This window comes from Galendromus occidentalis, unplaced genomic scaffold (genome assembly GCF_000255335.2).
Source record: "Galendromus occidentalis unplaced genomic scaffold, Mocc_1.1 scf7180000077530, whole genome shotgun sequence".
NCBI lineage: Eukaryota > Metazoa > Arthropoda > Arachnida > Mesostigmata > Phytoseiidae > Galendromus > Galendromus occidentalis.
This window is the reverse complement of record NW_003805518.1, coordinates 936,462-959,021: the sequence shown is the minus strand read 5'-3', so window position 1 is coordinate 959,021 and position 22,560 is coordinate 936,462. Positions and strand designations below refer to the sequence as shown.

The 22,560-nt window shown below is 50.9% G+C and overlaps 3 protein-coding genes across 3 annotated transcripts; 1 reads left to right on the top strand and 2 right to left on the bottom strand.

Annotated features, from left to right (window-relative positions):
• Nucleotides 1–818: 818 nt before the first annotated feature.
• LOC100903338 (protein CNPPD1) lies at nucleotides 819–7,129 on the bottom strand. The gene is made up of 6 exons (XM_003748288.1): nucleotides 6,754–7,129; nucleotides 2,506–2,693; nucleotides 2,115–2,379; nucleotides 1,730–1,903; nucleotides 1,364–1,634; nucleotides 819–1,236 (listed from the first exon to the last, which is right to left on the bottom strand). Exons 1-6 carry the CDS (start codon nucleotides 6,847–6,849, stop codon nucleotides 1,079–1,081), a joined length of 1,152 nt encoding a protein of 383 aa, XP_003748336.1. The 5' UTR covers nucleotides 6,850–7,129; the 3' UTR covers nucleotides 819–1,078.
• A 6,020-nt stretch (nucleotides 7,130–13,149) lies between these two features.
• On the top strand, nucleotides 13,150–18,404 carry LOC100903193 (lysosomal-associated transmembrane protein 4A). The gene is made up of 2 exons (XM_003748287.2): nucleotides 13,150–13,437; nucleotides 16,664–18,404. The coding sequence occupies exons 1-2, from the start codon at nucleotides 13,344–13,346 to the stop codon at nucleotides 17,581–17,583; spliced, it is 1,014 nt and encodes a 337-aa protein (XP_003748335.1). The 5' UTR covers nucleotides 13,150–13,343; the 3' UTR covers nucleotides 17,584–18,404.
• A 125-nt stretch (nucleotides 18,405–18,529) lies between these two features.
• LOC114828498 (uncharacterized) lies at nucleotides 18,530–22,051 on the bottom strand. Its single transcript, XM_029112857.1, has 3 exons — nucleotides 21,903–22,051; nucleotides 19,008–19,161; nucleotides 18,530–18,880 (listed from the first exon to the last, which is right to left on the bottom strand). The coding sequence occupies exons 1-3, from the start codon at nucleotides 22,049–22,051 to the stop codon at nucleotides 18,530–18,532; spliced, it is 654 nt and encodes a 217-aa protein (XP_028968690.1).
• Between the last annotated feature and the right edge of the window lie 509 nt (nucleotides 22,052–22,560).

The window sequence follows — 22,560 nt, the reverse complement described above, 5'->3', positions numbered from 1 at the left end:
CGAACCGGTCGAAGCAACGCCACCGCCTTTATTCTGGACGGTGTTGAGCATTTCCGTCGATCGATTATTATCTAAGCCCGAAGCCCGAACCGCCGCCGATGATATCGTCAAGAATTTCACATCTGTCAATCGAAGTATGTCTGGAGTCGAAGTAGCCGGCAGATCGACCGCGCGTCGATGAGAGGCTCGCTGGAAAGCTCCGCTGATTGGGACGGGGGTCTGCTCATCGGCTCGGATGCTTTTCGGCTTGTTCGCCGCCTGTAGGTTTATCGACTCTGTTTGACAAATTCTCATCGCTCGATTCTGTCCACGCTGGACTTTCCCGCGCGGAACGATGTTTTGCATGGCGGGTCGATGACCGGTCGACTTCTCTGGTGGTAAGATCGTCGATTTCGAGTCCCGAAACAAGGGTCAGCATTTGGAGGGGGACGCTCCTTGAGTGCTGGACCTCGCGATCTTAGCGGAGAGCTATCAAGATGAGATTCTGAAGAATTCCCGTCTGGATTTCCGGGTGAGCTCAGATAGAGGACCGGAGTCTCCTCTGCATGAGGAATCAGCGAAGACGCCGATCGGGAATTTTTTTCCGCGAATCCCCGATATTCCCTACATGCTTCGATTGATTCTCGGAAAGGTCAGGAGTATCATCGACCGATGTGTTTCGAGGAGAGCAGAGAATCGGCGCCCAGCTCTCCGGGAATGACCTCTGGGACGGATGACTGATCCCCGACAGCTGCTCGACTTGGTTCTGACGCTAGTTTCGGATCAAGTTTCTCGATAGTGTCGGTTTTCCTAGCGCAATCAAAACTAGCTTATTTGGCAAACTGTGGCAATAATTTATTCGACAGGTTGTATACTTGGCGGAAGTTACGCTCAACGCTGAACCTTACTCCGTGAGAATCGGTTCATCGGCTCGACGAATAACACAGTGTAACCTTTCCCGCAAGTTTTGAGCCTTACAACGTGCATGAAATATTAAGTACCCATCGCACGACGAGTGCGCGTGCATCGAGACCCGATAATATATTATTTGGCGCCAGTTTGGCATTGAAACTCAACTCGACGAGAAAAATCAATCCGTTCAGGCAAATATCACTCGAGGCTCTCTCGAGAAGGGGAAGACATCGTTGGGTAGTACGCCAAATCTCGAATTCATCCTCATTTGATCCAATATCTCCCACGATCTCGGTCCGAACGAGTTTGGCTTCTGCTCCCGACCAGCGAGGACGTCGATATCATCTGAAAGAGGAATCAAGCACCGTCAGCGTCATGCTCGATGTCGGTCCCCACATCGGATGCTCGACCGCGAACACCGCGCATCCTCTAGGACAAAGCTCCCCGATGAGGAGGATCGGTAGAAACTGACCGGAATACTCTCGGCAGCAGAAGGTCGAGTTTTCGATCTCGACTCCCTCTCTCAGAATGATGGCCAACTCTTTCTGATGCTCCAAAAGGAGACCAGATTGAGGCAATGAGCTCTCTCCGGCAATTGGCATGGTGGCGTTGGTCTCAGAACTCGTGGTGGGCAAGCCCAGTTTGGAGGTTTTCAGCACGGGAATCACATAGTTCACTGCGGCCACGGACGCGAAAACCGTCAGAAGACAGGCGCAGTAGCTCATCAAGGATACGGACACGACCTGGAAAGAGATTCGGTCAGCTTTGCTGAATCGCTATATGGGTACGCTATGTGGCGCCGCCTCGATTATGCGCAGGAAGCCTCGATGGTACGTGCCTTGAGCATATGGTCGTATAGCGCGGCATAGATGTCTGATATTGGGCGAGATTGTTTCGTGAGCACGTCAAGTTCGGTGTACGTCAAAGTCGAATCTTTCCGGCGCGATAACTCTTTGAGAGCGATTCGTTTTTCCATGTCGGCGACTACCAAATCGAATTCGTTGGCCTTGACCTGTGAACAACAGAGAGATCGTGAGCTACACAGACTTACGGCTCAATTCCTATCGAGCCTGAGCTGATAGTTTCTGTCACTAGAAAATCCATCTCACAGCATTCGAAAGAGAACTTTCGGAAATTCGAAAGTCGAATCGATCCGCTCGACTTGAGCAGATGCAGCCTTGTTTCGCCTCGATCGAGTGCTCGACCCTCGAGATGCGACGTACCATTAGCTTCCACTGAATCGCTTGAAGGAACTTCCTCTCCTCGCGATTCAGCTGCGAGAGTTCTAGTCCAGCAGCTTCTGCCCAGTCTCCGTTGAAAACTTCGTCCTCAGCTCCGTCGTCGTAGAGGAATTTGGAGGCAACCAGCATCGACACTAGGAAGAGATCGCAAGAGTTCGCTTGAGCCATGTATTGAGGATTGTTTTGGCGAAGTCGATCGGCGTACATCAGGGCAATAACCACCGAGGCAGGCGTGACGCAGGCGTTCCTGAAAAAAGAACGAAATCCCCATGAAGTATGGAATCGCATTAAATCGCTTGGATTGCAACTCGAATGTTCATTCTCTCCCCATGGAATGCTGGCCTCGAACACCTGCTCAATAGGGGCGACCTACCTCATCACTCTCGAAGCGTATTCCATATCCAAAAATCGAAGTTCATCTCGAGGCGGTAAAGATTTCGTAAAGAATTCCAGTGCGAGTGAAGTCAGTGCCAGAGAAGGCCGGTCGGAGTATTGAGGCAGTTCCCCATAGTAGAGGGTCTTTCGGAATCTCTTGGATTGCTTCTCGTGCTCGTCGAATAACTGGAATTATCGTGATCATTTTAATTTTCCGAAATGTGACCATCTCTTCTAAGGAATCAGGCCGTGAAACCCCACATGGAGCATCTTCTGAAAATCGAAAACTATTCCATAGAATGTGATTTCGAACGGATTCGAGTCGACTCTGAACCTCAGCGGAAAAGTTCGCAGTATATTTATTTTCCTCTCTCGTGTGTTCCGAGCAGCGCCAGAGAGATCGAAATGCGCGCGGGTGACTCATGGCCCTTCGGAAGCGATTTTTCCGATCGTAAACAGGTCTCCAATCTCCAGCAGGTCACTAGGCGGGATTTAGGGGCAAGCTCTGAGCACGGAGATTCGCATCTATCCCACCGCAGGTATATATCCAACCGTGGGTAATGACTCCGATGCCAAACCGAATCCTTCCGAAAAACGAATCGCTCAGCATTGGAATGGTGACATTGCGAGGAATCCCGTGCTTATGATTTTTGGAGTGTTGAAGACAGGCACGTGGATGTCGAATAATCGAAGATCGCAATCTTTGGCTCACTTGGAACCGGTCCCTGAAGCGTGCGTTTCCGACAACAGATGCCGGAATTTTCAACGGCTTCCGGTCACATCAAAATAGAAATTCTCCTGCAGCGCTCAATTTTTAATTGATTCACGTAGTGCCTCCTCCTCCTCGAGCGGGCCTTCGGATGGACTTGATGGACCAGAAAACAAACTTTTCCTCCGGGACGGCGCTCCCAAGGTCCACCAAAAACGGATCGGAAACGTCGGCAGCCCCGCTCTCGACTGCTCCATTGCGTGAGTCACGCCTTTGTTGGCCTCTTTTTTTCCTGTTGTAGCCTCCGTGTGCTCTCGGAAGACCGCATGTCCGTTTCCACGCGATCCCTGTCGCACTTTGGTGCTGATTTTTTCGACGGCGGAGAGACAACACACCCCGCGCGACTTCCGACGAACAAAACACTTGGAAGTCTATCGGTGAGATTGCTTTCATCTCGAGCAGACTCGCCGCCTCAGGAGACTAATCTATCATGCGATCTACAGACAACAATCATGCGCTCCCACGCGAGCGCACTACGCGGCGCCGAAGCGGTGATTCATTAGTCGAGCGCTCTCTGCAATCCTCGGAGGGCGTAGCTGACTCTCGATGGATTCGACCGATGGAAAGAATACCTCTAGGTCAAGTAACAAGTTCGCGTTTATTTCCGAAGATTCCGCTCTCTTAGAGACAAGGCGCCGCCGTTCTTCGAGAGGCAGGCTTCCGAAGAACTTGAAATTCCGTCAACCACTCTGAGGACTCGGCGGGGAGTCTGTGAATGCTCAAACTCATACTTTGGTGCAGAGCGACAATCGGAGCGATACAATAGGTATATTCATCACATATTGGCTCGTGTTTTTTGGATTGATTCCTTCGACAGTTGTACCTATCCAACAACTATGTACCTATTTGACATCTGTATATAAAGGTGTATATCATGTCAGATCTCAGCTTATGACTGGTCGCATCTGTTGAGTATTTCTCTCGAACTTCTCATTTTGTTGTGTAACCTCGCCTGGTTTCAAGCAGAGGGCTCCGGGATCGATAACGTAAGAACCCGTCTTCACGTACATACAGGAAAGGAGCCATGCTTGTAAATTGCACGGGGGAGAATCGTTTTCAATGTTCGACCGAAAGAATGACGCACGACGCAAGCTTGCTCTCTCATCGGGTGATCCCTACCTACGTCCCATCGTATCAATACCTCGAGGTACTGATCGCGAAGAGCCGGTGCCATCGGGAGTTCCCGCGAGAAGATCATCTCATTTGACATTCCATATCACGTATAGTGATTGACTTGGACATCGTCACGCAGACGAACGTCCGCTCAACGCTTCGCTTCATCGGATGGACATGTGGCTCCCTCAAGCTCGACGTCTCCCATAAAAGGTAAAAGTCGCTCGCATCTGATGCTACGACATTGACGCGGCCGCAACGGCGACGATGATGAATCGCCGCGATATCGGATGACATTCTCCGTCAGCAGGATCTCTAGTTCAGAATCAGTCTCGATTGATGAAACCATTTAATTTTTTTTTCAGCACATCGAACGAGCCGCTGTTCTCTTGAGGGGTTCCGACGAAAGTCCAATCTTCCTCTTCGATGTCCTCAGCCCCGGACATCTCCTTTAGTTGGTCTCGGATGCTTTTCAATTGAGCCAGGGCAACCAACGCCTCTTCGGCTATTCCTGTGGACCTGACGGCGTTCTGGAGCGTCGAAAGATTCGCGTCCATGGCCAGCGCACATTCTGCCACCCTTGTTCGCATTTGAACGAGCTGTCGACCTGTCGTCGTCATGCCGAGCTCTCGAGCCGTTCCTCCGTTTCCACTACTGACCATGTTTTGCCAATCGGTCTCGTCCGAATCGGGCGAGAGAAATTCGAGAGTCTGTGGCCTGTTTGGCTTGTTGTGCGGTCGTTTCGGTGATCTCGGTCGTTCAATCGAGGTCTGGTCGATGTTCGGTCGGGGATATTTGTAGTTGTCCCGGAAATGCAGGGCCAGCTTCATGACGAAATATACGTCGACGTCCTCGGGATAGCGCATGAGGAAACCGAGACAATCGGTATAATCCGAGGCTAGGAGACGATCCCGCAGAGCGACCAACATGGCCGCGAAAATGTAGTCGGCCAAGTCGAGTGATATGGAATCCGCGAATATCGTGTCCCAAAGACAGAGTACACTGTGCAAGGGATACTCTCTTCCGAACAAGAGGCGCAGCCATCTGATCCCGAACACTTGCGGATTGATTTCGAGAGTCTGTAGATGCGCATAGAGCGTCGAATCCAATCGCTTGAGTATGTAGTGGTTGATTTTGTTCAGTTTGAGACCGAGAACCGTTTGAACTTCCAGGGACGACTTCGAGAATGGCTGGGGATTGTGTTGAACGACCTGACCGTTCTCTGTGCACGAGTACCAGCTCTCCAGGGTTTCCATCAAAAAGCAGAACATCGCGTAGGAATCGTGGGCCGTGAACGCAGGGTCGAGCACATCCTCGAGCATCCGTAAATCACTTTCACTGAGACCGTTGACGTCACCGCTGTTCTTGGCATTCGTAAATGCGACCTGATCACAGTGTATCACGTAGATTATGGGCGCGAGGATTTCGTGCATACCTTGCCGGTACGACAGGGCGGGCTTTGCTTTCGAATAATAGAAGAGTATCGCTGTCATCATGTCGTGGATCTCCACCTTCTGGAATACGTCGATCTCGGGCCAGGTTCGAACCACATCTTGTTGGATCATCTGCCGGAGTTCTTCATCCTGGAAGTACTGGTGCCACTTGGACTGATTGTCCTGAGACAAGGGGTTGTCGCCGACCTCTTCTCGTGGATTGAAATCGAACTCGGACATTTTCTCTGTGTACTCGAGACGTTTCCGTTGCAGTGCTTGCGGCCATTCATGCCGATCTTCGGGGAGACAGTCCAGAAAAATCCGCCAGTATATAGATCGGAACCCGGACTCGGGTTTCAGCTTCAAGTCGAGAGCCAAACCCCTGAGATAATCGTCGAGGTCGGCCCGAGATTTCTCGAAAAGGAGATCGAATTCTTCCTTGTATTCCGACATGGTGAGCGGTCGGCAGGTTCCGGGTTCCCAGGCTCTTTTTCTTTCTTGAGGTTATAATCCCGAGACCGGAATCGCTTCCGTGCCGTCGCAACTGTCTCGGCACCTCGGCGCGTCGCTCCTCGACGTCGAGCTGTACGTTGGTGACGTAATCGAACTTGTACCGCTGCCAAGTTTGCACAAGATGCGTACTTCTCGCTCGCTGCCGTGGACCACGTAGCGTTTGCCCATCAGTCGTCAATGCTCTGAGAATCGGTCCTCGTTGTACCAAACACACGTTAAGCGCTGCTGCTGTTGCGACTTCCACCACGACTACTGACGGTGTTTACGTCGCGGTGCAGTCTAGATGGAGTTGTTAGTAGTCGTGATCGCAACGACCGCCCTCGTTCACGTTGTAGTTGTGGTAGTAGTGGTTTTAGAGAAGCAAAAATGAAGTCGCAACTACATCAAGCCTTATCACTTATCACAGATCAACACTCACTTGGGTATCGCAGGAAAACTCGTCATCGGAGACATCGTCCTGAGGAGGCTGCGGCTGTTGGCGACCTGGGCTCCGCCTTGGGCTCGGCGAGGCCATGACGAGTGGCTCTAAACCCTGCTCGAGTGGATGATTCACTTTTTCAGAACGAGGCTCTTCCCCAACGTTTCCGATCACTCGACGTTCAAATGGCACGACCCGACGAAGCGTGAAGCTGATGTGGCTCGAGGTTGCTTGCTTTTCTGTCCGTCGCTTTTCTGCCCGTCTGCCTTCTGCCGCTGCTTGTGGCGGTGACGGTGATGGAAGCGTCGACGGCGGCGGCGGATTCGGTGATGGTAAGCTCCCTCCTGTGGTACGGACGCTGCTGCTGCTCCAGCTAGCTACACCAGCTTTCTGTTCGCTCGGTGGCCAGTGCTGGATCTGCCTGGCCTGGTGCGACGTTCAGTACGTTGGATTCTACCGACTGACAATCTCTGCGTGTCGTCTGTCGTCGTCGATAGATGGTGACCAGAAGTTTCTCTTCTTGGCCTACTTCAACCTCGACTCCACGGTCTCTTGCGAAGCAGGCCAACTCTTCTCTCCAAAGATCTCTGAGCCTCAATTCGGGATCGGTCGAGGCCTGTCTAGAGAATCAGTGAGGGCGCGAGGCCTTCTCTCTCAGTCACTCCGATAAGCGCAGTGGAGTGACTCATATAGGTACAAACCTTTTGCCGTGACCGTTTGTGAGCTGACCCTGCAATCGAGACCCGCGGAATTCCAAAGAAAAGCGGCGGCGCGGCGCTTTGATGGCTCTTTATTTCGGCAAGGGCGAGACGAGTGCTCGCGATGGTCTCTTCCCGCATGACGATTGATTCAGAGGAAACGCTGAAGGAGGACACCGAGATGTCGGACTTCCTCCGATCCTGATTTAAAATAAGCTGATACGCGGTAGCTATCTGAAGAGCCATCGACAGGGGACTCTGAACCATCTTCCGATTTTCGGGCCGGTCAGCTCTCGAAACGAACTCCCGATGACGCTTACTCATTTCATTGGCCTTTCACGATCCTGCCGGGGAACAGCTCATCACTGGGAATTCTGTTTCCGGCTGAAGTCTGTCTCGGAGTAGTTCCGGGGAAATGCCGCCCAGGTGTTCCCGTCCATACGCCGCCGAGTGATCGACGATGAGTGACGCTCCTCGAGTCGGGATTTAGACTTTCGAGGACCCGGAGACCCCCGAGAGGATAGAGCCAACACCGATTCTCCGGAATAGAGCGCCTGCGAGATACGACGAGGCTAACGAGCAATCCGAGCTGCGGGAAAATAGCCCTCGCGATTCGTTCGCCTTAGAGGAACAGAAACCGCGGGATTGGTCCCAGCATGGAGTAGTTCAGGAGTGGAGAATCAAGATTCCTCCTTAGGAAGATTCCGTGGGGAAATCAGCTCCTGAACTCCATTCGGAGGAGTTTCTCGACTTTTCAGGGTTAGCCCTTTCTGTGTATTCCTCCTTGCCTGTTCCGAAGAGCGTACTACATCGGATAATTGCTGCCGCATGTTTCTCGTGAATTACAGACTCCTTGAGATCACGCGATAGAGATGAGATTCGATACGCTTGCTTTGAAACGAGAAGATTGTGAATGAAACGGGAGTACTGCGAGACAAAGGCAATTATCAGGCCGAGGGAATGGTAGACTCAAGGAGCAGCAGCACCATTATCATTCTCACGAAAACGAATTGCCTCTCCAATCTGGAAAGACGCTCCCCTCTCTCCGTATAGAGAGAGAGAGAGGAGCAATTGTCTGCTCGCCGCAGGCACGTACAGCTACGCAACGTTCAGAAATAATGAATAGTGTTCCTCATGTTGATCTGGATCTTGAGTAGCCGCTTCGGCACGGGTCCTCATTCGGCAAAGAACCCACCAGAGCGATCCGCAAGCGGCTTGGTGCGCTCTCTCCAAGCCAAAAATCATAGAACTGAGACGGCCTCACACATATGATCAAGGGGTTTGGTTAACTCAGATTGGTCGAAAGATTGGAGGAGAGCGATTATCTGCCGACGGGAGCTGAGCAATTCAACGAGACGTCTCTCTCCTGATATTTCATGCCAGGATAGCAGACTGAGCCTGTTTATCCCTCCTTCGTTCGGACGTCGACGCTTCTACTATGAAAAACGAAAGAAAAACAGAATTTTCTTTTCCAATTCTATGATTTCAGTCCGGAGAAGAACGCCTCCATCATTGGCAAGACTAAGGGTCAGCTAGATTTTCGGATGACGCCGAAGCACGTATGGATAAATTACTGAAGCGATACTTGTCGAGATCTTCCAGAAAGCTCAAACTGAAGAGCGAATACGGAGGATAGGAGACGGGCGTTCGAATCGAGGAAGCGTCATGTTTCAGGCATTCGCTGGTCTCATTCTATATGATTCAACCGCCTTAAGAGACCACGCGATCGCCCTCTAGATTCGGTTATGGTCCGTCGCGCCTCTGATGGTCTGTGCTGTCCGCGGATAAGCAATTGCATTGCCTTGTCCGAGGCGTCCTGACGTGTGTCGGGAGTTTCGTGGCCGCACCAAACTAGCGATATAATACTTTGTAATGAAGGAAGGAATACTCCAACATGTCTTCATCGAGAAAGTCCCTCCGTCAATGATGATGGTGATGGTAATGTCAAGAGTCAGAGAAGCCTGCCTCTCCTCCGCTCCTCTCAAAGCTCTCCCATTCTCTGAGGTCAATGTGGACTTTTTGCGCATGAGTCGAACTCAGGGTGAAATGTGTTTACGGGTTCGCGGACAATAATATGGTGGAGAGCTGGTCCTCGACCGGCTTATCCAACGCAACTGGCATCTCCAGCAGCGGGATCCGCCTGCACTAAGAAACAGAGCTGATGTCCTGGCGAACGTCGCCGAACCCGTCGGCGCTAGAGGACACTGACTGAGACCTGCATAGACTCTGAGTCCGGGCTTTGGAGATCATAATCAATGTTTGACCGGCTTCGGGCAGACTATTTTCGGGCAGACGTCGACGGATTAGCCCCATATTTTGGTCCCTGATTTCTACCGGCTACGGAGATTCGTTGCCGATTCTGCTTACCGCCCCAGAGCACCCACAGCGCTATTCGATTGAAAATCCAGGGACAAGATAAGACTGTTTTTATTAAAGTTCCTCAATCTATAAGAATATTTTTCCGTGCTACCTACGGATGCATATAACCAACACTTGTACATAAATTAAGTGGAGTGTTTGCTCTGCGACTCCCCCTCCAGATTGTGGACTTCGATTATAATTGAAGTCCACAGGAATTTTTATTCCCGGGAATGGAACTGAGATGACTCATGAAAACACGAGGTACCTACCTACGTCTCCGGTTGGACTGCAAGCATCAGGTGACCAGACGAGGATGCCCTATGGTCATTATGATGGAGGTTTTCCTGCATCACGACTTGCCAGAATGCTGGAAGTCCGGGGAAAGTACATTGACGAATCGATTATCCCCATGGATGTTGAGTGACATGTGATTCGCTTTATTGCCCTGAATAATCTGTGCATATCCCTTCCCAGCAAACGTGGGCCGGGAAGAGCCGTTCGTCGAATTATCGGGAGAAGCCTCGAATTATTTCTCAATCTCTTCAAACCGGGAAGTATCGGAGAGCGAAAGAATAGGACCGCGACGTCGAGCATTCGGAGGTCCTAGTATCCACAGTCTCTATGAACTATCTGGAAACATGCTTCGGCAATTCGGTCGTGTGTAATTCATGACTTCATGACCAACTCTCATGAATGTTACGGACATGTTTTCTTTGGAACACAATGATATCGTGTCAACGCCTGGTGAGCGAACATTCTTCGGAGATCAGAGCGAGAGGAAGAAGATCAAGTTCAATACGGTATTATAAGGTTTGGAGCTATTTGACGCTCATTTTCAGTTTCCGTCGCAGTAAAGCTGCTTCCTTCTTCTTCTGAATTTCTTCCTGCGTACATTTCACCCGTGAGGGCTCATCTAGAAAGATACGGTCGGGTTATGATTCTGTACTGAGCTATCATAATTAGGTATCCTCCTTTCGAATGATCCGAATTTCATTGCCTAAGCGGGATACATCCTCCAGTCTGAATTTACTATATGGATGTCTGAATAGAGCAATGCTTACTGGGTTCACGGAGCGCTGCCCTAGTGGTCGTTATCGGGAGCTTTTTCGGGGTTTGAGATGACCTCAGCTTGTTTTTGAAATCTTCAGACTTGCTCTTCGAATTCAAGTTCGAAATATTCAAGGTGGACATCGGCCTCACCCGACCGGCGGTTCTGGGCGTTTCATTCGCTGAATTGTCTCTGAGCACACTTGGCTTGGGAGACCTGCTGACGAGGGACGTTTCTAGTGAGACGAAGCTGGCACCGTGGACGGCTACAAGGATATTCAATGGTGAAGGGGATAAGTGAAATCACCTAGGCTTTGGGATTCTTTGACTGAGTGCGAGCTGAGCTTCAACCCTCTGAGTTGCTTCATTCAAGATATCCTCGTCCAGAGAATCTTCGTCATCATCTCCTCGGTTTTCATCTTTTTTGGAAGAACCGCCGTAACCAGTCGATCCTGTCGAACGGTCCAGACCGAATGAGCTGCTCGAGGCGGCGCGCTCTCGGCTCGAATTTTTCGCTCGTGACGGTCGCTTGAGGGAGGAATCGGGCGTACTGGTACTGCTGCGGAACAAAGGATCGTTCCCTCAATCAGATAATCTTCCGAGTTCTTGAGCTCCGATCCAGATTCATCATATCAGTGACTGCGAGATCCTGGATCCAACTCACTTTATCTCGCTCCTTCTAAAAGGCACGACTCGATTGTTACGTGGCGTGAAATTCTTCTGGGTTCGCTCGAGGTTCGGCGTGGGCGGTAGAGCACCGAAAATAGCTTCCGTACTGTCGTCCAGCGATGGTTTCGACCTCGCGTCTCTCGTCGGCGTTGCGCTCTCCGCCGTTTGCGAGCGCGTGACAGGACCAGGTGAGCTCGGCTGAAGAAGAAATAAAATTTCACTGTAGCGGTGATTGCCGGATATATGTATTTCGCAAACAGCTACAAGGAAATAGTTGCGGATCGCAGCTGTGATCGATCATAGAAGGTCAAAGAATCGCACGAAGATCTCGGGGACGACGGCTGTCAGATACTAGGAATTCGAATATTAGAAGAATGTCGATCTATCGGTCTTATCTGCAGAAGTATGAGGAATGTGAAACTCGTAGAGACAGAGACGACGACGTGTGGATGGTTCGTCAGTCACTAGCACAATATTATCGTCGTGTAGAGAATATGTAGAAGTCCAAGTGAGGAAGGCTGGAACATTAAGAGCCAGGGAGAAAATGCTCGAGGAAAACACTCACTTTACGAATAGGATTTTTCAGAGCTCGGAGAGCGGACTCGACTTCTTTGCTGTCTCTGCGCTGCTTCCTCAGCTGTCCGAGTCGACCGCCGTGAAGTTTCATCGGCGGCGGTGGGGTTTTGACAGCATCTTGGTTGTTTGCTCTTGCTTTCTCAATGAGTTCTTCAGAGCGGGGAATCAGAGGAAAATATTAATTCTATCGAGAAGCTACCCTAGGCCGCGGACATCGGGAAACATCAATCTCTATCTGTCACCGATACGTCTTTTTGGAATCTTACTGCTGACGAAGTCGTTGTGACCTCCGTATCCAATTTCCGCCCTGTCGTCCTGACTGAACAGAGCATCATTGAGCTCATCGACACTCATTCCGAACGAGGACCGTTCGGACCCCGAACACCCGATGCCAGAAGTTTTTGTCTCACAGAACTCTCTGGCACGATCTCTCTCCGTCGTCGATGTTTGCGTACGAAAAGCTCAGGACAGCGAAAATCTGAGACTCCTCCGAGCGCGACACCACCGACGGGAGCTCCACCAGATACGAAAAATGTCGAGGATTCAACGCTTGAAGCAAAGAGTCTTATTGCACTGTAAGAGACTAAGTAGTGTGAATATTTCTCGACGTTCAGTTATTATTGTTCTCTTATTCCGCGCGCCATCTCTCTCATACCACCTCATACCCGTGTACCCGTGTCCATGGGGGTTGGGATATACCTCGTCGGATGAATGCATTCGATGCAGAATGCGGCACAGAGACCCTCTTCGGTGAGAAACGTGGATAAGCGATCCAGGAAACCTTGCTTGGCTTACCGCGATTTTACCCCGACGACGATCTGATCAGTCCTTGATTATGAACCGGGAACGCGCAGGTCGGGAAGCTGATACGGAGGAGATGGGAGTGATAGACTCATTCCGATGGGAGCTTGGAGATGTCTGTTTCGAGAAGTGGCGGACGACTTCCGTTTGGGTCGCCCGTCAGGCCGCCCCTGGATAGACAAGATCATCATCTTTTGTTGTCCTGGAGAGGAATAGGCAAACACAAGCAACAGCCAGCGTCAAGCAGCCAGACGAGCAGTCCTTTACTCTAGCGAGAGCAACCGCAGTTACTGAGAAGCCATTGCTCGTTGCACTCTGGCTGCCGTGCTTGTGCAGCGCTTTCTAAAGAACTCGAAAAGGGGACATCCGATCCCTTGCTGAGCCACCAGACTGGCGGCGTCGACAGAAGAATCGACTCCGAGACGTCGGATCGATGCCATGGAGGCGGGTAGGAATTCGCGGATCAAAACTCATCATGACCTACTCCACAGCAGAGATTTCCAATGCTGCTGCTGCGTTCATGTTCGCACAGGTGAGCGTCTTTGCGATAGACAGCATTGTCAATCATCAATTACATATACATTGCGGTTTTGCGTCGCGATCCGCCAAAAGGGCTCGAACTCTATCTGCGTCTCTGGAGCTGGGGAGGGGAATTTAGGTCTCCCGATCGTCCGGGGGGCCGAGAGCGACGGCCCTCGATGAACGCGAAAGTGTGAGGAATATGTACACGATCTCTCATAGATTTCGCTCGCAGTTCGTGCTACCTGCGTATCCTGATTGCGTGAGAGCAGCTCCGATTAAGCCAATAGTTCGTGTTGTTTCGGGCATTGTTAACTCATAGCCACAGACGAAGATGCGCAAATTGATTTGGAAACAGCCTGCAGTCAGAAGAAATGACATAAGCCAGTGATGACTGCGCGAGCGACGCTGTCGAAACTTCGGATCACGGCTACGAAGCTGAATTCGACTGTGATCCAATCGTTCGCACGGGTAGCGGGTCGACGCCGTACGACTCTTAGTTTCTGGATTAATGATTCCGTACCGAATATTTCTGTCAACAACGATGCCTCGGCGGCAGAGATCGCCCAATGGTGATATTGCGGTCGGAGCAAAGTCGAATCTTTCGAATCTTGCGTCATGTCGCGCAAGCCAGACAATCTTCAAGGGTTCGATGAATTGATAGGCTCGGTGGTCTAAGTTTGGCATCTTCCTGATGTTGAGAGCGTACTCGCGAGCCTCCCGTCGATAGACATATTACAGTATCAGAGGATATATGTGGCCATCATCGTCGACGTTCGAGCGGCACTTTTTTCGACGCTTGTAGTTCGATCGAATGGCTCCCATAAATCATTTGCTGAGACATTCATGTTCCCCCTACGTTCAGGTCCAGGATTCAAGGCCTTCCGATGAGAGGCACGATTTCCTCCTGTGTTTGAGAGTCACCTCGTTTCCATCCCGGAGAAGCGCTCTCTTCCTGGTTCTTTTTTTCTCGTTACATTTTTCTTGACGCGATACGCACCTATGATTACGGAAGAGAGGCCAACCCCGACCTGTGTAGACGTTTTGCAGTCTAATCGAGTAAATTTTTGCTCGGTACCGTCGGCTGCCAGGATCTTGGGAAGAGCGGAGTACTGACCGTCCATCGATTCACAGCGACGCGACGCTTCAATTGACATATGTAGAACAATGCTTCGCACGAGCTTGTTCTCGTGCGTTCCGCCGGTTCAACCTTGTGCGACGCTCGAATTCGTGAAGCTCATTGGTTTCGTGTCAGTGTATTGCGGCGAAACTCGTTGTGAATTCAGGCCTTGCTGAATGGATTCAAATATTTCGTGGCTGGTCTCTATCACGCTGATACGATGGGCGGATCGACACCTTGTCAAGCCAACATGCTATCAGAGCCTTTGGATAGGGGTCCAGTTCCTGTTTCGCGTCATACAACGCAAGGCGTCGACGTCAAATATGGGATGGAGGAGTATGCACCAGCATTCTTTCGGAGACTAAGCGGTACCTTGGGATGATACTTCGTTTTTCATGAATGAATCATCCATGGCGTGTTCCCCCGCGCTTTCCATATTGGGCAGATCCTTGCAGGAGCTATGTGCTGTCTGAAATCATGTCTCAACTTGAGGATTTCGTGGCTGACTCAATGTCCGAAGCGGAAATCGATCGGTCGGAGGGAACAAGATCGACCCTATTCGACATGAGCATCAGGATCGGCATAGGGCTCCTCGGAAAGCCGTTCGGAATGGCTTCGTGGGGTTTAGCCGGGGGAAGAAACAAAGTTCTCTGGCTCTCTACGCCAATCTACGCCTTTCACGAACGCCTGTGATCACATCTCCTGGAAACCGGCCTATTTCCCAGTTTCCCGGGGCGCGCTCGCAATTATGACATATGATCCCGAGACGAGACGGCGACCGGAAAGAAGATGCTGTCCAATTTGTAAAGCTCGTGGCATTCGTACACTCTCACCGACGTCTAGAATAGATGTCTCCTCGCCGCTCTCATCGAAACGGATGTAGGATTAGGCTCCAACTCTTTCGCTACCGTCTGCCAGAGAGTTCATCGACGTCATCGAGGAGTATTAGCCTAAATGTCATGCGGAAGTATACTCGGCTCTGAGCCTTATGCAGGCCACTCTCACAGCTTCCCTTTTCTTCGATGGAGGCGTCAGGCTTGAGAGCGGTGCGACGAGGACCAATTATTCGATCGTTTCTCTTGAGTATTGTAAGGGCATGTCCTGGTCAGTGAGAGCCGACGCCCGAGCGACCTTAGCCAGCTAGACGGCCGCTTCGATTCCGACTTCGTTTCATGAAGAGATTTCGAGTGGAGTGTCGGCTCAGAGGTCGACGCATCTCTCCTCTTATCTTTCCCGAATCGACCTCCTTCCCGAACCCACCTGATTGGTGGTCATTCTTTTCGAGAGGTCACTCTCAAATTGTTGTTCGAAGGATACTGTCTCTAAATGCCATAGCGCAAACACTTGGACTGACCACTATTCCGCGATTCGTTGGTCTAGTACGATTGAAAACTCTGGAGTACAAGCGAGAGGGTGAGACGTGATCCTGTTCGCCCGAGAAGCGAGAATTCCGTGGACGTGCCTGCAACCGATGCTCGGTGGTGGAAACGAGGAGCATTTTTTGTTCCGAGGCTTCTCACCGCGTCACATTGGTCACGGAATGAAATATTTCTGATCGCGTTTCGCATTGTGTTCCAAGCTTCTGGGAATGTCGGAAACGATTCGATAAGCCTGCACTCTTTCCCTACACTGAGTGAGAATCTTTTTCTGTGCAACGGCTCGATGTTGGGCGCCATTTCCGGATGATCCAAGAGAATAGTCATTGGCAGAGGCTTAAAACGAATAGGCAAAAAATATATGGGCTCCTCGGAGCATGAGCTACGCCTAGGAGCAACCCTGGAAAATAAGCTCCGAGTTCGAGCGCGGAAGCGTCAGGTTATGGAGTCTAGAGGAGAAGCAGATCAATTAATATCGATCGAGGCCTAGATTGGCCTCGCCATTTACTGCGTCGCTTGCCTCCCTCCAGCTTCCTCTAATAGTGAGGCGCCGAGCGAAAAACGCCGGGGTTCGCGCTGTCTCTTTCCCAGAGATGCCGTAATTCGGAACTTGCACGAAGAACTTCGATGTCTGTCCATGCGGAGGCCAATCGATCGCTCGTTGAGTCCTTCTTTACGATATGATACCAAAGTCGCTCAGCGCGAGAGATCCCTCCTAAATGCAATCTCTCATCCAATTTCAGGAACCATCGCTTCCGGACTGTTCCATGTCATGATGCAGATGGCCGCTGTGGCCATCCTGGCCACAGCAATCCTCAACCCGGACGCTCTGATCCCACCGAAGACAGCGGTGGTGCAGACGAGCATGGATCTGGATCAAAACTACATGGAAATCCATCGGGATACCATAATTGAGATATCGAAGGTGGTCATGGCTCCGAAGAAGAATCTCGTCTCGTCGTTGTTGTTGAACATCCTCTTCGGATTCATCGCCATGCTCGTTGTATATGGAGCCTTTTGGGGACAGCCACCGTATATTCTCCCGTTTTTCGCGTATCTTTGCTTCGATTTCGCTATCGCAATGCTCGATCTGATCGGCAGCTTCGCTGAACACCACACTTCCCCGCACAGCCGAGAGCCTCCTCTGCACGGTTTCCATCTCATGATGGCGGTGATCTTCAAGGCTTACCTGCTAAACATGGTTTGGTCGTGCTACAAATACCTCCGACTCCGTCAAGAACTGTTGCGCAATCCCCCGGTAGCAATTTCGAACCAGCCTACCATGGCGCATCGTCCCGCGACCATGGAGGCTAGCCAGTTGCTACCCGATTACGAAGCTACGCAGAAGTATCCGTACAACTTCTACACTGCACCGCCGCCGCCCTATCAGATGGCGACGCAGATGCCGACCATCGACCAGGTGCAAGCGCCACCGCCGTCATATGATGACGTCGCAGGCACCTCTCGGCAGGTCGATCTGCCTCCGGAGACCGAGGTACTCGAAGGAGCGGTTGGCGGTGCTGTAGGAGGACCCGTTGATGTCCAAGGCTGTGGACAACCGTCATACAGTGCGGTCAGAACGGATGGGTCGAGTGGTCCGCGAGAGCCTCACCCAGCTTCGGAATCGGCGGCGCAGAGTAGCGACAGATCGAGAGAGGATTAATCCCGTGCGTGCTGTTTCGAAATTTCTCCTAGGGGCTCGGTTATGGCGATCGTGGAATCAGCGAAAGCAATCTTGAGTGAATCAGAATTCTCTAACGGGAACGTTCACTTGCTCACCCGTCAATTTTCTAAATCCTCTGGATGTCGGTATGCTTCTGTTTGATCGCGTCGGTCGGCCAGCTGTGATAGGATCAGCGGTTTTTTATGCGAACAGCGAGAGTGTTCACTCCTGTGTCTTATCGTTTTCGTCCCTCACTTGCGTTCTTTTGGTGTTCCTTGATCTTACAATCAATGCTTCAGGCTCTCAGAGAATTGTACACATGCATTCAGATCCGAGTCTCTGTCCTCGCGTAATGAACACGTTAGAATCTCGCTTGTTCCACGCTGGAAAATGTTGCCGTTCATAATTACCTACTGTTAAGATGTACGTGGTTGAATCAACGCGGAAGAAGCCCGACGATGCTGAAAGACGGCAAGTCGACGAGATCGCGCTCCAGAGCCTCGCGAGCCGAGGTCCGCGCTCCAATGACCCCTGGGTGGTTTCAAGATATGCGGTCACCCAGGAATAATGAGTCTGATTCGAGAGAAAAAAAATTGCGCCGCTTGCGATCCCCATCGCGGTTGAGATACCAAAAGAATCCAATACTGCAGAGTCTGCGAACTGCACGCCTAATTCTTGGAAATTCCTCGGGGAAGGGAAAGGGGTGGGTCCCGTTCAATCGGCTTTTGTCGAAGGCTACTTATTCGATGAGCATAGGAGAGAAGAAAGAAAGAAAAAAGAGAAAATCTCCGATTTCGAATAAAATATTTTGTTTGTACCTAATGAAATCGACCTTCTTCTCGCAGGCATTGTCATGGCATACACTGTTATATTCGTACAGAGACTCTTTGTACAAGATTGAATCATTGGTGACACGGAATGTATGGCGCTATGTGATTCATGCGATTCATTTTCGTTTTCGTTTACTTCTGTAATAGTCGTAGTCGTATCGTGGTCCCGTAGACCCGACCTGCTCTTGGCCAGCAGGAGGGGCGTATTCGCTGTATCGCCCGTTTGGATGACTCGTCATGGCAATCGGAGCCGAATAGTCATTTTGAGGGAAAACCATATCTCGCTGACCTAAACCTCTGTTCCAAACCGCGTTATGGTAAGGGCTGCCCTGGCCGTAGCCGTAATCCCTTTGATACGGCGGATAATTATTCACGGTGACTATTCGTATCCTTTTCGGCTTGCCGCGCTCTCCATTTGCTCCAGGCTGTAGATATATGGTCATCGGAGGAGCTGTGTCTTCAGAGTCCTGAAAAACAGGCATAGGAATTTTCTCTGCTCGAATGATTGAATGAAGCTCCGCGGGGACTTGAAATCCCCGGGTGAGCATCGTACAATGCGAGAGAGTCCTTCTATCTAGAGATAACGCAACTGACCTGTTCCTTGTGGGGCTTGGTTTTTCGATAAGAAGGCGGAGGTCGTTTAGGTGGCCGAGCAATAGAATGATCTCGGTGGTAATCGTCGTCGTCCGGATCGTACTTGTACGGATCGTGGTCGGGAGGGCGTCGGCGTCGGTATGGAGGAGGCCGTCTTCAGAAAGACCGAGAAAGAGCTCAGTGTTATGTAATCTCGTATCACCTATACCTATACGTGGATTCTACGGCGTTCCCTTGGGAGGACCAGTGGTATCTCTATCCATTCGAAGACTTCGTGGAGTGCAAGACCGGGGGAACTATCACAGCGATTCCCCCCGCAGGATTATGCGACGCTATGGAAGTTTAGTGCCGGCAACGCTCAGAACTCGCTTACAATCGTCGTCCACGCTTAGTTCCGCTATTCGAGCCCAGTTGTCGATTTGTAAGTCATATTCAAGCAGCTTTCAGCGATAACACGTTCTACTCATCCTTTCAAAGGAGCCGAATAGCGGAGGGATCTTTACTTCCGCGAGCAAACAGCGTCCTTTGATTGAGAGCTCAAGTCGTTACAGTTCTTGAGCTCACCTGCTGTTTGTGCAAGCGAAGCGAAAAATTTCAATAATGAAGCAAGATTGGAGTCAACGAGGCGCGTTCCTCTCGCGCTCTAGGATTGAGTCTTCTGTAAATAATTGCAGAAACAACGCTCCGATGATGACACCATCCTAATCCAGTGATTTGATGAGAAGCACGAGCAATGTGAATTTCGCGTCGGTTCCAATGCTTGAAATTGGCTTCTTGACGACTCTTCACGCTTCCGCGATCAGCTGGAAGAGTCGATGCAAAGACCCGATATTGGCGGAATATTTGTCCCCGGAGAATCGTTACCCTCCTAGTAGCGAGCTTCAGGAGATGCAAGCGGGGAAATCACTGAGTTTCTTGGACTTCTTCCTCGAGCCTGCGGACCAGAGGTCGTAAATAACCTCAGTGGGAACTTTCGCTCAATCTTTAAAGCGACACTCGCTCAACAACGAGTATTCGGCTAGGAACGCTAAATTTTCCCTTAATGTCGGATGAAGGACTCGACGCCGGAGGATGGATTCGAATACATATATTCGTTCACGAAGAAGCATCTGCTGGAAATTCCGCTCTGGGGATGACAGGTGTATCGTTTCTGCTGCAGGAAGGCATAATGCGTCAAGATGCGCGGAAACTCTTGTGAATCACGAGCCGGACGAAACAATTCAATGAGCGAGCGCTTGAGCCTCCGTGGAGCGAAGCGGAGTGGAAAGCTCGAACGCAATGCTCTTGTTAATGAGAGTAACAGAAAGGCGGACAGCAGAGCGTTACGGAGGTTTTTACGAACAGCGAGAAGAGCTTCCTCGTGGAGCGGAAGGGATCGATCCCTTATTCCAAACAGAAAACTCTTGGTGTCATGGATTACAGGCTTCCGCTGTTCGAGTCGACACTCCGCATACGCTCATTCAACGGAGCGACTTGCGACATAGCCAAGCGCTGCGAGGAATTAGCGCGCCACATTTTTCTCATTCGCGTGTCTGCATTCGAGTCGTATCGAGTGAAATGTCTCTGGCTCGAATCTGACCGCTCACTCACGACCGGAGCTCATCGACGTCGTCTTCAATTATCTCGGAACTCTTTGACGGTATCTGGAGCCATCGCCAGCCGCACTGTGGCACCGGAACTTGACGCCGCACCCTTCTGAGGCCCCTCACGAAGGGGTCGGAAAAGAGCAAGGATCAGAAAAGAAACATCGCGTGTGACGCAGAAGCGATGAGGCTCTCCCCGCCCGGAAAGAGGGATCAAGTTGCAGTCTTCCTCGTTTGATGCCAGAATTCATCTGATCTGATCGATTCCGGAGGAAGTTGGAATAATATCAGTACTGGACGTGAGCAAGAAAATCCGACAAACGAAAGTAGAACTTTCTGTCACATGCTGGCAGAGAGGAAGAAGCCGGTGGCAATATTGGCGCATTCGGTGAGAGCACGGAGTCATTTCTCAGAGATTTGAGACGACGCATCGAGGCAGAGTCGGGAGATAGAAGGCCACTGAGTTCCTCCTCCAGCGATTATCTATGGAGGTTCAGAGAGGAAAGGCCGCCGCAGTCCACGGCTCAATGCCTTCGGGTAACGGGTTGCCCGGAGTTGGGCGAACGTGTCGAATGTACTCTACATACATATTTAAAATTATTGTGGAATAATTTTTTTCTGTCACACGACAAGTTCCGCGAGCTCTAAACTAGGAGCATTCATTGCGAATGTATTCCATCACGGTGGGAGTTCGTAACACACGAGACTCGCGGGACCGGCGGATTTCCTACCTTGTAACGAATGTTTGTCACAGGGAAAATTTCGAAGCGTGTACTCCACGGCTCTCCAGTCAAATTATCAAGCCTCATTTTTCGTTTGTGATAATAAACTTTCGTTATGACGGTGTTCGGCACGACAAGGTTCCATTGGACCATTTCAGCGCCGGTATCCGGCCATCGACCGAAAATTTTCTGATTCCTCGCTGACGATGTCTCTTGGCTCTAGTTCTACGATAAAGCGTCTGGCACTTCCCGACGTAACTTCGGGATCGGTGAATAATTTTTTCAGGAGTTCCGCGAGCTCATCTCTGATTGAACTTAGCGACAATGCTTGCATTCCACAGTCTCCGCTATTTCACAGAACAGGAGGCTCGATGAATGTCATCGCAGTCTCCGCTATTTCACAGCAGAGGAGGCTCGATGAAAGTCATCGCGCCATTGATACGACGTCCAGCAGAAGCCTCCGGTCCTGCACATCTGGAGGAGTTGTGTCCGCCTTCTCTTGAGCCGCATGAGATTACGAAGAACCCAGTCTTCCAGGCCGCGAATCCTCGTCAGAGTCCTATCGGGGTTTTTACTGCGTCCGTACTCACCTTCTCGGATATGGGGGATAGTCATCTTCTTCGGAATTCCGTTTCGAAAACAGCAGACGATTCAGTAAACGCGAGAGCAGCTGTGCCTCGACAACTGCAAGTATTTGCACACAAATCACAAACAGTACAACGCAGTTCCACGTTTTCATGTTGGAAAATCACCGCCGAGCGAGCCACATGATGGCGATCCGTTACTTAACTTGGCTCGTTTGAGCGAACCTAGTGGCGCCGGAGCTCCGGTAGCTTCAGGGAAGGGCCAAAAGTTCTCACGCTTGCGGAAGTCAGAAGAAACCGAAGTCGTGCCCCCAAAGAGCATCGCTGCGTGGAGCGAGACCAGTTGTTTTTGATCGAAGCGAAAATTTCGTCCAGGAATCGAAGCGACCCGTTGTTCGGGAACAGAAAGGGAGGCAAGCAGCGAGGCAGCTCGAGCTGACGCGTGAACGAGTGACAGAAGACACATTGATCACTACAGCCATTCATCTGCGGCTCCATCCGACCTGCGCTCAATTATTGCTGAATTGAAGAACTCCGGCTCGGAATAGATTAGGGAAGCCCTAGCGGAAAGACATGACATCGCTGATCACTCGGAAGTACATGGCGAGAACACCTGTTTCCCACGAACATCCTGTGTTAGCTGAGCTTCTCCTCTGTATATCGA